A 12,642-nucleotide genomic window follows, 5' to 3' on the forward strand; every position below is an offset into this window, starting at 1 on the left:
TAGATGGTATACTGGGGGGGGGGGGATATATTTCAATGCAGAAGAGGCCTTGGCCAATCTGGTGCCCTCCAGATGTTTGGGATTACAACTCCCATCAGGCCCAGTTGGCATGGCCATGCTGCCAGAGACTGAGGGAAGCTGTAGTTCAGGTAGACCAAGGATGGCCTATAGGAATCCATTCATATAAGGGCTGTAATCTCCAAACAATAGACTGAAGAGCTTGGGTGTTCTGCAGAGCAGAAACTTGAGAACTACCATAGATGGGGAAAGAATATCAAACAAAACAACTGCAAGTGGAATTCAACATCACACAACCAGGGTATGAGGTGGTGGCTTCTGGCAAGATCTCACAAAGCGTTCCACGAGATCTCAGAGATCACGCTGGAAGCCACTGCCACACGATAAGCAATGCAGGAACTCATTTCACTAGCTTCCACTAGTGCAGTGGTGGCCAAACCTTTTTCAAAGAGGGCCAGATTTGATGACGTGAAGGGCCGTGGGGGCCAACCAGAGGGCAAACCAAAGTTGTTGATGTTAAGGTTTTTTTTAGGATTTTGCCCCAGGAAATAAACTGTCACAGGGGCTGGATTAAACTAACCAGTGGGCCAGATTAGGCCCCCAAAATGGACTTTGGACATGCCTGCACTAGTGCAACAAGTTGGTTAAATGCCGCTCTAAGTGTCTTAAATCCAATCTCAAGGATACAAAAAACCTTTCAGCATGGTCCAGGGGATGCTGGCTATGCATTTCATTTCACTTGCAAATCACTTTTGACATTGAAGGGATATTCAGAATCGGATTAAGATATGTGGGAGCAGGGAGACAGGAAGAGGTGCTTAAAAAAAGAGTAAAGCATACTTATAGAAGCACCTCTATTTAAAAGCTTCCTAGCTGCTTTGGATGGCTAGAGGACTCGACTTTTCTTTGTTTTCAGACAATTCCAGGAAGCTTAAAGGCCATCTTAGATTATTACTTTGGCTGCGACCTTCTTGTGCAAGATTTATATTGCTACCCTGATTTACAAATGCATTTTCTGTGCTCTGTTGCCTGGCAGCTGAATGTGCGAACCCACGCCATGGTAAAGCAAAGTGGGTGTGCGAGATGATTGGGAACTTCTGTTTGTGGGTATGCCCATACAAGCACACATGCAGCAACAAGTTTTTGATGTGGCACTCCTGCACGCACAAACTGCCCCCTACTTCTAAGTAAGTGTGCAAGAATCATAGCTGTGGGGCGGAAATTAAGGTGGCAATTTGTCCCACAGTTTTTGACATTATGGTACAGCAGAAAAGCATAAGGGAATAGTCAAATCAGTCAAGCTGTACTCTTGAAGAAAAAAAAAAGTAGTGCTCTAGCTGTCAGTTTCTCCCATATACACTTAACTGCTTTGTTTTCTAAAGCATTTTTCTTCCAGGGGGGTTTACATCCCAGCTCTAAAATCATGTTTACTTAGAAACCTCAGGGAGTGCGATGGAGCTTACTTCCCAGTAATGCATGTTTACTTGGGAAGTGCGTCACACCAATTTCCATGGCACATACTCCTAATTAGCTTTGTGTAGGTTGAAGCTTTAGAGCATAACATTAATTTTATTTTTACCCTGCCTTCTGCTCACGACAGAATCCACAAGGCAGCTCACAAAGACATATGACACTGTGGAGAGTGACTTACAAGCTTTGTCCCACGTATGCTTATAGCAATTTGCATTTTTGGACCATGTAATTGATTTTGTTATCAGTTTTCGTTCTCCCAAAGGCTGCACAAGCTTGATTAGCAGTAAACACCATGGAAATGTCTGTGCTTTTTCATTTCAGCTATTGATTGAACTGAAAGCATGAATGAGCACTGATTCTAGTTAGAACATTTTTGGTAAGCGCATTTCAATAATGACGATATAGTAAATTGCACGTTTGATGAGATGTCTCTTTTAAGCTTCTGAAATGTGCAATACAGTTAGCTTGCAATGTGCTATGCTCTTAGGAGTTTCACGATGACAGAAATCTATATATGTTACACGGGTCGCTGTAGATGGCACATGGCAAAAATATACAACTCATGTATAATCAACCCTTTGATTCACTGCACATTTAAACAGGAATGAATTGTCATTAGTAGCCTCATTAGAAACTGGGCCATGGAATTACAGGGCTTACTGAAATCAAGAGGTTTGCCAGTGGCTAAGCTGGAAAGGGACGTGGGTGGAGCTGTGGGTAAAACCTCAGCGCCTAGGACTTGCCGATCGCATGGTTGGCGGTTCGAATCCCCGCGGTGGGGTGCGCTCCCGTCGTTCGGTCCCAGCGCCTGCCAACCTAGCAGTTCGAAAGCACCCCCGGGTGCAAGTAGATAAATAGGGACCGCTTACCAGCGGGAAGGTAAACGGCGCTGGCTCGCCAGATGCAGCTTGTCACGCTGGCCACGTGACCCAGAAGTGTCTGCGGACAGCGCTGGCTCCCGGCCTCTAGAGTGAGATGAGCGCACAACCCTAGAGTCTGGCAAGACTGGCCCGTACGGGCAGGGGTACCTTTTAAGCTGGAAAGAGAATCACCCTACATGATATTTGTAAGTGTGTGAAGGCACACACAAGTGGGTACAGCTTTCAAATGCTCCCTCTAGTTGAACAAAAAAACACCCCACCCTATCACATCAGGGAGAAAAGTTTAATTGCCAGCTATTTCCTTGCTGTCCTGGGTTTCTATTTGCAGAGAGATTGAAGACAAAACATAAGGGAGCCTTAAAAATATTTTTCCCCATCTGAAGTCTGAAGTGATTTAGTGCCCATTGTACCATAAGTATAAAGAAGGCAGCTAGCACAGCAACCCTATAATGTAAGTGCTATTGAGTTCTTCAGCTGGGTTTACTCCTAGTTAAGTGACTCTAGGATTGCAGACTATACCACTAAATATACTGGCAACTTTGTTCTTGGACTGAAGTGAGGTTTTATTTCCAGCTGACATCATGATTTTGCGCTAATACTGGATACAAGATTCCGACTTACCCCATTCACAATGGAGGCTTCATTATCAATCAAGGCTGACATGACATGAATGTTCATATCACCTCTTCCAACACAAGTAGGGATGGGTTTGTAAATGTTAATACCCCTCATATGTATAATGTTTAAAAATCAAGGTTTCTTGGAACAGCACATCAAATAAATGGCCTCTTTGGGCCACAATTAACAACAGCCAACTGCACAACATGGCAACTGCAAGGTTTCTCTTTGGTCCACTTCAAACATTGCAAAGTTAGTGGATAGATGACCTTATATCCAGCAACAAATCAAAGTGAGACACAGTTCTTGCCCTACGTACATGCCACATGCTAGTTCTGAGTCCACATTACATGTACATACTAGGAAGAGACAGAGAGAAATGTGTATCCAAGTTAGATGTAACCAAATTAACCAAAGGCCCATATCCCATACTTGCCAATGTGATAGCATGAGAAGCAGCCCTTTGAACAGTAATAGCTGGATACTGGACATAATCTAAAATTAATTGCTAATAATGTTGATGCAGAAAGTAGTAGTGCAACATGCTGGGGGGGGGATGGCACACTGCCAGCTGGGTTGCAAATGCAAAATGGGTTTGTTTCTTTAAAAAACCCTAAATAACAACACTAGACAAGTAGCAAGAGAAGTTCAGATAAGTACTGGCAGCCTGACTTCCCTGTTCAGCTGATGCCAGAGAAAATGAGCAGTAACCTCCAGGCAAGTCTTGCTTGGTCCCTCCAAATTAGAGCGAAACAGAGTCACCAGCCTTCTGTTTACGGATTTTATATCAATAGACATAAGCTGCATTAAAACATCACTTTCCATGTAAGTGTAAAAAAAGAGGAAAAGGTTCTGGGAGCCACTTAGAGCTGGACACCAAAAGGTGTCAAGCACCAGCTTGAAACAGGAACTTTGCACTTCTGCTTCAATACAGTGAAGAAAGTACTGTGTTCCCTTACGGCTTATTCTAGACTAGAGTAACCAAAAGCCAAAGACAGTGTTGCTTCATTATTATGCTTACAGAACAAATAAAAAGTATTTGTTTATATGACTTAGCAGATGTAACTTGGCGGAGGTGAAAAGGAGCTGGCTACAGGGTTGTTGGACCATTGTTCAGGAAGCAGCTGGGACCTGACTTCCTCCAAGGAAGTGGCAGCTGAGCGGCAGGGCCAAAGCCCTATAAAAAGGACGGCAGGGAGGGAGAAATGACCAAGGCTAAGAGGAACAGGCAACAGGGAATGTTGAGTAGCTGACACTGCAACTTCTACATATGTGTATATAATCTACCTGGGAACCTGATGATCAAGGGAGACAACTTTTTCACACGGCAGATTAATTAAGTTGTGGGACTTGAAGCTACAATATGTGATTGTCGTAAATGGCTCTAAGGCGGGGTTAGACAAATTCACGGAGGATAAAGGTTTGTCAGTGGCCATTAGTCATGATGGCTATATCAAGCCTCCATTTTGAGAGGCAGCATGTTGTTTGAATAGTGTGGCACCAACAGGGTGGATCCTGTGTTATACTGAGCCAGGCGATTGGTTCATCCCATTCAGGGTTGTCTACACTTATTGGCAGCCGCTCTCCAGGGTTTCAGGTAGGAGTCCTCCCAACTTTCCCTGGCGATGCTGGGGATTGAACCTGGGACTTGTAAGGTTCAATGCATGTAAGGCAGATGCTCAGCCACTGAGCTATGGACTTTGTGCCTTGCTTGGGGACTCCCCAGGTGGGTCAATGTGAGAAACAGGATGCTGGACTGAACAAACCTTTTGGTCTCGTCCAGCTGGCCTTTTCTTGTGTCCTTATGCCCTTATTAACTTAGGCCTTTGCTTCTAGGGCCTTCTGGACTAGTTTTCTATTTTGCATTGGTAGTGATGATACTAAAAATCCAGCAAGACTGAAGTTGCTCTTTGGGTGGGTAGATGAAGCCTATGTATTTCCACTCTGTTTTCTAGATTAATTTTTAAAAAATGTTTGCACAGCTAATATTTCTGTGCAGGATCTGCACATGCAGAATTATAAAATTCTGCTGTCAAGAAATGCTTCTGCAGAACTTTATAGATGAACTCTGAGCGCACTTAAGAGAGGAACTTAATTAGGATAGGGGGGGACCATCTATTTCCACAGAGCCAAAGATACAAGGGGTTACAAAATGTATAATCATTACAACTCATTATCTGAATAGCTAAAATCACCGAGTCTCCAATGCATTCTCCTTTCAGCGCTGCAATTTCTTCTCCACACTTGATACTCTGAAGCTCTGAATGTTCTCCAGGTTATCTGGACAATGCACTTTGCAGCAGACAGTGGCTGCACATAAACACTCCGTCTTTTCTTCACATAAAGCAGCAATTCATGATTCTGCAATGGCAGGCAGCAGGCAAGCTCTCACCTTTGCTTCTTTCCAAGCACTTTGGTATTCTGAAATCCAGTCACAGCTTGTGTTTCTTTTGTCAACGTGGAAGTATCCCACACAGCCTGCTCGCTTGCTCACCTCTCCCTTCACATTGTGATCATAAATGGAAGGCTTTGGCTGCTGCTCTCTTTCAGGGAAAGCTGCTGCCTTCAGAGTCTGCTGCCCCCTTTGTGAATATCTCAAAATCTTGGTGTCTGGTGGAGTTTCTCTGGGTGGGTGCAGCCAGATCGATTTACCATTAACAATGAGAGGGTCAGTCTCTTTCTGATATGGGCTACTTTCCAGAGCTGGCATCTTGCCTTGGTTTCTCAGACTTTTTAGCTCTGGGCAGCTGTTTTCTCTCTGCATTGGTCTTGGGGAGGGAAGTCTGGGGAAGCTGACAGCACCTGGTTTCTCCATAGCTTTTTCTCGAGGTTCAGATACACTGATGCCTTGAAAATTATGTTGTGAATGGTCAGTGTTCTCACTTCCATTAGGATATCTCCACCGATGAGTCCTCTCAGCTTCCGTGTACAACTCTTCTAGCGGGTCGACTTTAGAGCTCGAGTAGGTTTTGATACGATCTAGAATGGAGCTATTTCTTTCGAATGTCCTCGCATTAGGCAGAATGTCAGTTATTTTATACCTGGAGACCATTTTTGGTGTCTCAGACAAGCTGAAGACCCTGTGACTATTATGCAGCATTCCCAGTTTCTCTGTATCTTGAACTTTACGCTGACTCTCTGGTAGGACTGGGAAGGTAGGTCTTGCCAGCTGGCAGATAGACTGAAGGTAGTCTTCACCAGAAGAAGAATCTGGACTCGTGCAAGCATTTCCAAAACCTTTTGTGTTGCTTGTTATGTCATCTAGAATATCCTCAAGGGCTTCACTTATGGTGGGAAGAGGCTTTGCTATGTTCAGTCTTATCCGGGGAGCCATTACTGTAAAGAATATGCAAGATATAATTAGCCAGTGGGAACGCACTACAAAGATGTTGCTGTAATGGTCACACTCTATAAGCAAGCATCATAGCTTAATAAACGGAAAGTTTCTGCTGAAGCAGAATACGTTTGTGAAAATTATAAGATGGTTTGCATTTGCTGTGTGTGTGTGTGTGTGTGTGTGTGTGTGTGTGTGTGTTGTAGCTGGCAACATGCTTGTTAGGTGAAAGGATCTTCTATAAAATGATAGGTGTTTGTGGATGATAGTGGGACAGGATAAATTTTATTGGTAGATTTTGTAGTTCTCTATGGGAGGAGTTCAGTATAGCTCTAAGGCAGGGGCCAGCAAACTTTTTCAGTGGGGGGCCGGTCCACTGTCCCTCAGACCTTGTTGGGGACCAGACTATTTTGGGGGGGGGATGAACGAATTCCTATGCCCTACAAATAACCCAGAGATGCATTTTAAATAAAAGGACACATTCTACTCATGTAAAAACACGCTGATTTCTGGATCCGGCCCCTGGGCCTTAGTTTGTCTACCCATGCTCTAAGGTTATCACTCTGTTGGTACAAGTTGTACAAGTTTGTACTTGCCTGAATCTCCCCTCTCCTCACCCTGTACACTGTTCTGAGGGTTCTCCTCAGCCCCATGAGGCAACTGAAGGGGAGCATGGAGGGAGAAGAGGGATGAAAGCCCTGTTGCATGGAAGTCTTTGTGGGCTTCTCCTAGCAGGGCTGGTTAGTTGTAGACAGCCCTGATAGTTTAACCCAGAGTTTTCCAAACTTGGATCTCTAGCTGTTTTTGGACTACAACTCCCAGCATCTCTAGCTATCAGAAGCAGTGGTCAGGGATGGTGGGAATTGTAGTCGCAACAATAGCAGGAGGGCCAAGTTTGGAAACACTGCTTAACCCTTGTACTGAACATAAATTTCCTGATATATAAGTGTTTATGCTTGTGGAGTGTTTTATATATTTTATTTTTTTAAATAAACATAGTTGATATTTTAAAGAAGATTTATTTTATTTTTTCACTGTTTTGTTACTTGGTTGGGTGCCATCCTCGGCTCCTATGGGTGTGAGGGAGAATAGAATAGCAATTTGATAAATAACCAGATAGGGCAAAGGGATCCCATGAGATGAGGAAAATTTGAGGTGGAGGAACTACTAAATTCAGAAGATTCGGACTGGGACGAGGTGGTTGTGTTTCTCTTTTTCCCCTTCCCCTTTCTGTGGTGTTTATTTGAGAAAATGTTTATTTGAGAATAGGGATGGGGGGGCCGATCAGAAGGTCGGTGGTTCAAATCCCTGCGACAGGGTGAGCTCCCGTTGCTCAGTCCCTGCTCCTGCCAACCTAGCAGTTCAAAAGCACATCAAAGTGAAGGAGATAAATAGGTACCGCTCCAGCAGGAAAGAAAACGGCGTTTCCATGCGCAGCTCTGGTTTGCCAGAAGCAGCTTAGTCATGCTGGCCACATGACCCGGAAGCTGTACACCGATTCCCTCGGCTAGTAAAGCGAGATGAGTGCTGCAACCCCAGAGTCGTCTGCGACTGGACCTAACGGTCAGGGGTCCCTTTACCTTTACCTATGTTCTCCCCATGAGCTCCGTGGGGTGGGAATCCATACTCCAGTGGATCCAAATCTCCTTCTGCACAGTGAAGGAGCAACAGGAGTGGGCCTTTCCACCCATAGAAAGCGAAACATACAAATCATATCCCTCGCACTGCACCTCCCACCGCATTTTAAAAAGAGAGTAAGAGAACCATTATGGTTGAAAAACAGCATACAAACTTTGTTAACCAAATATTAGTAATAAACTATTTCCCTGGGTTAGTGTTTTCTTTCTAAAGCAGTTTGTACCTCTGCCAAACTTTGGGTTTCCCCAAGCCTGTAATTCTTGTTGTTATAATTTATTAGATTTATATGCCACCCTTCATCTGAAGAGCACAGGGTGGTTTACAACATAAATCACATAACACATTACACTGCCATCATCAATACTCCCAACACATTTAAAATACTATAGATTGTTTAATCAGCCCAAGGCCTGGTTGAAGAGGTACTTAGCAATATGAATGAAGCCTCCTTGGAGAGAGCATTCCAGAAATGGGGAGCCACCACAGAAAAGGCCCCTTCTTGTGTTGCCACCCTCTGGACCTCTAATGGAGGAGGCACACAGAGAGGTCCTCAGAGGATGGTCACAAGGTCTGGGTCCATTCATATGGGGAGAGTTGGTCCTTGATGCATTGTGGTCCTGAGCCATTTAAGGTTTTACAGAACAAAGCCGTCACTTTAAATTGGAGCCAGAAACTATTCGGTAGCAAGTGCAGTCAGTCCAGGATTGGCTGCTGAATTCTGTACCAGCTGAAGTTTTGCTGAATGATGAGGGAAAAGTTTGGGAGTAGGAGTTGGGGATAAATTCAGGAGCAAGGAGCCACAAAATATTGGATATGGCAACAAAGCAAATCTTAGCCAAGGTAATTGCAGAGAACCCTCAACAGTCTTACCAAACTACAATTCCCAAGGTTCTTCCAGGGAATACAAGGCAGATTCAAACCAGTTTAAAATCCTGGGGTAGTTCTACCTCAAAAGGATAATTCCTTTCTCCTTGATATGGGAAGGATATATGTCCCATAGCAGTTGCCCTGACTTCTATAACACTTTACTCAACAGCTCTCTACATTTACAACTGCACAATGAATAGCTCTTTCCACGTTTTCCTGTTTACTCACAGGGCCCAGGGGACACTGAATTCAGGTCACACCCACACCATACATTTAAATCACATAGCTTCCCCCAAAGAATCATGGGAACTGCAGCTTTTTAAGAGGAATTGTAGTTCTGTCAGAAATTGCAGTTCTGCGAGTGGTGAACTACAGTTCCCAGGGTTCTTTGGGAGAAGTCATGTGCTTTAAAGGTACGCTGTGAGAGCTTTATTGCTCTTCTCAAACTGCTATGTCTAGTCGCTTAAAAGGAAATCTTACTTTTTTTTAAGCTTTCCAGACACTGCCCCAGGCAGTGGACTTTTGCCATTTAAATCTCCAGTTGCATCAAGAGAAAATGGAGGCATGTCTCTTCCTGTTCATTCTCCCCTTGGCCCTTTCCTCAGTCCCTGTCCCTCACCTGCTGTGGTGGTCAGGTTTCCTGATAGGCTACGCCAACCTTTGCCAACCTGGTGAAGTTGTAGTCCCAAAAAGATGGGAGGCTCCAGGCTGAAGAAATAGGGAGGTAGCCAGATGAGAGGAAGATGGTGGGAACCAGCCCCAAGGATTGGTGAAGAAATGCAAAATGTAACAGTGGCTACTTGATAAGAAAAAAAGGCAATAAAATTCAGTATTTACTGGCTGGGGTGGGGAAAGCTTACTTTAAAAGCAATTGTAGCATCTTAATCTCTCTCTCTGTGTGTGTTCCTCTTCCTTTTATTAACTCCCACAGTTGTGCAGTGCCTTTATTAGGAGTATCCAAAATGTCACAAATTACTAAGCTGTTGATTTCTCTTGAAGGCTTCATCAGGCAAGATGCTGCACCAAGTGGGTGTTGGGGAAATGAGGCGGGAACAGGGGGAAAAGTCCTAGAATTAGGCTTGATGTCGTAGCCCCACGATGCATCGAAACCCCGATGTAACTGACCTTTTCACCTCAGATACTTGGCGCAGCGTAGTAGTACACTGGTAGTAAGCCTTGCTTACATCAGTAGGATTGGCAAACACACCAGATAAAGATCTCCCTGGCATTATTGCTCCCGCGGTTATTATGAACAGAGGTCACAATGTGGCTCCCTTCCTCCACCGCTACTCCAGGCACCCTCTGATTTTTCCTGCTTCCTTGGTCACAAAAATGGCAAGCACTAAGCTGGCAACAGTGGCCTAATCCATACTTGTATATTTATTCCCTGCCCCCCCCCCCAGCCCTGCCTCCTTTGAGCTCTAAATTCTCACCACAACATTCATTAGGACCGACCACATTTTCTGTTAGAACGCTCTTGCTCCCTTCTTACCTGGCTGTTGTTTGTGGCAGCTATGGCTGGACTGTTTCGAAATCTCCAGGCTCAGCGTCTCTCTTCTGCGCTGTCTGTTCTCCTTGATTTCCAGCACTGAGTGTGTTGCTGTCTAAACCAAGGCTGCACATCAGGGTAGCAGCTTCCAGTCAGCTGATTCAGCTGCTTTTTGGCTGCCGCTGCTAAATATAGACTGGTAGATGCCACTCTGTTTCCCAAGCATTCTAATATGATAAGTGCCTCGTCTTACTGGAAGGGTAGAAAGCAGGGAATCTGGGCGGGGGCAGGGGAGCATAACAGTTCAGAGATGATCTCCATGGCAAACAGAAGAGCACAAACTTGTGCTTTATTTTCTGAATTATTCAATAGGCCCAGGGCACTGGAAAAGGAGTGGCTATATGTGTTGTGCATTTGCATCGGTAGGAAGCAGTTAGCAGAGCATTAAACCAAATTCCAAGCTGCTGGCTTTTCTTTTGGTGTGGGAAGTGGAATACTGTATCTATCTATCATCTATCTATCTATATCTATCTATCTATCTATCTATCTATCTATCTATCTAAATGCATGTGGAGGCTACAGTTAATCTTTCTGCTTTCAAATAATCTGGGGTGACCAAATTCATCTCTGTATTCCAAAGCAGGGATATGAAACCTGTGCCACCCCACTCCCCTAGATGTTGGCTGGCTAACTCCCAGCCAGCAGGGCCAATCCCAGAATTGTAGAGTTGGAAGGTACCCCAAGGGTCATCTAGGCCAACCCCCTGCAACGCAGGAATCTTTGGCCCAACATGGGGATTGAACCCACGACCCTGAGATTAAGAGGTTTATGCTCTACTGACTGAGCTATCCCAGCTCCAATAACCAGGAATTGTAGTCTAGCAATATCTGGAGGGTCAGGTTCCCCACATAAAATAGAAAACAGTCTCTGTCTGTCTGTCTGTCTGTCTCTGTCTCTCTCTCTCTCTGAGACACACACACACACACACAGAGAGAGAGAGAGAGAGAGAGAGAAAGAAAGAGAGAGAGTATGCCCCACCATTTAGAAATGCTATTTAGATGAAAAAATCCCTTTATGCTTTTCAGATGATACATTTCAATGTACATACCAGAATTAATTCCAGAATGCTGGTCAAGATGGGCCTTTGACCTGGTTCAGTCGGGCCCTTCTTAAGCTGCTATGAACTGTACCCTAAAATATGACTGAACATCTTTTCACATGGACCTTCCATAATATAGAGGTTTCAGCTTGTGCCTTTTTGGACCTGTTTTGGCTGTGGTGTTTTACTGCATTTTCAAGATTTCCAAACTGATCAAAATTAAAAACATTTAAAGAGGTCCTTTTTCACATCTAAGAGGAACAATGCATTTCCTCTAATATTCTCAAAAGGACAAATTTACAGAGGTTTTGTTAATATGCAAATTTGTGTACATTTATTTTATAAAAAGACAGAGGATGATTTGACAGCTCTAGTTATAGGTTTTATTGATCCACATACAGAAGTATGTTAATAATGCATTACATCAAGCAGAATGAAGCATTTTCTCTATATGGCTCTGCAGCTTTTAATTATTGATGACCTAAAAGCATTTTTAAATGTCTTTAGCGTCACATGCATATTTCAAAAGCACTCGTTCTGCGTCCAAAGCGTTCCTTTAATATAGCATAAAAGAGGCTTTTATTTACCTCTTAAGCCACTGTTTTTCTTTTGGTGTTTCTTCAGTTGGTTGTCAAAATCAGAAATGGAACCTTTGAAGAATCCCTTGTTTTTGTAGTGCCTGAAGCTGAAGAATGTTTCAGTATTTATACCTTTAAAGGAATGTCATAAATCAGTAGGGGCCTGGAGGGAAGAGGGTGGCAGGGCAGTGCTGGCTCAGACAAGCAGATAACTAGTTAACAGACTGAAACCATGGGGTTGCCCTTTAACTTGTAGCTTTCTGGGTATTTGCTCCTGAGCCCAGCGCTGCGGGAGAAGAACACATTCTTGAAAGTGCCCGACATATCCTATGGACTAGAGAAAACTTGTGCATTACTGAAAAGCACTTAAGATACCCCACTCATATTTCTTTTACTCCTTTATTTCTGACACCTCTAGCCTTTCCCACCTTGCTAATAAAGCAGTATAATGAGTATAATCATGGGGGTAGGAATACCTTCCAACTCTACAATTCTATGATTCTATGAAATACCAATGAACAATAACAGAAGGACAAGTTGATCCAAAATGGTGGACAGCAATGTTAAAAGCAGCAGCAGCAAAACAATTAAGAACAACAATACCCAAATGGGCAAGATATTTTTGTGGACCTTTACTACTATACCTT

At 43.9% G+C, this 12,642-nt stretch overlaps 1 protein-coding gene across 1 annotated transcript; it reads right to left on the reverse strand.

Moving 5' to 3' along the window:
* Positions 1-5,126: 5,126 nt before the first annotated feature.
* LOC128407929 (uncharacterized) lies at positions 5,127-12,137 on the reverse strand. The gene is made up of 2 exons (XM_053376959.1): positions 12,005-12,137; positions 5,127-6,326 (listed from the first exon to the last, which is right to left on the reverse strand). The coding sequence occupies exon 2, from the start codon at positions 6,322-6,324 to the stop codon at positions 5,344-5,346; it is 981 nt and encodes a 326-aa protein (XP_053232934.1). The 5' UTR covers positions 6,325-6,326; positions 12,005-12,137; the 3' UTR covers positions 5,127-5,343.
* Positions 12,138-12,642: the final 505 nt, after the last annotated feature.

Source organism: Podarcis raffonei, chromosome 2 (genome assembly GCF_027172205.1).
Source record: "Podarcis raffonei isolate rPodRaf1 chromosome 2, rPodRaf1.pri, whole genome shotgun sequence".
Taxonomy (NCBI): Eukaryota; Metazoa; Chordata; class Lepidosauria; order Squamata; family Lacertidae; genus Podarcis; species Podarcis raffonei.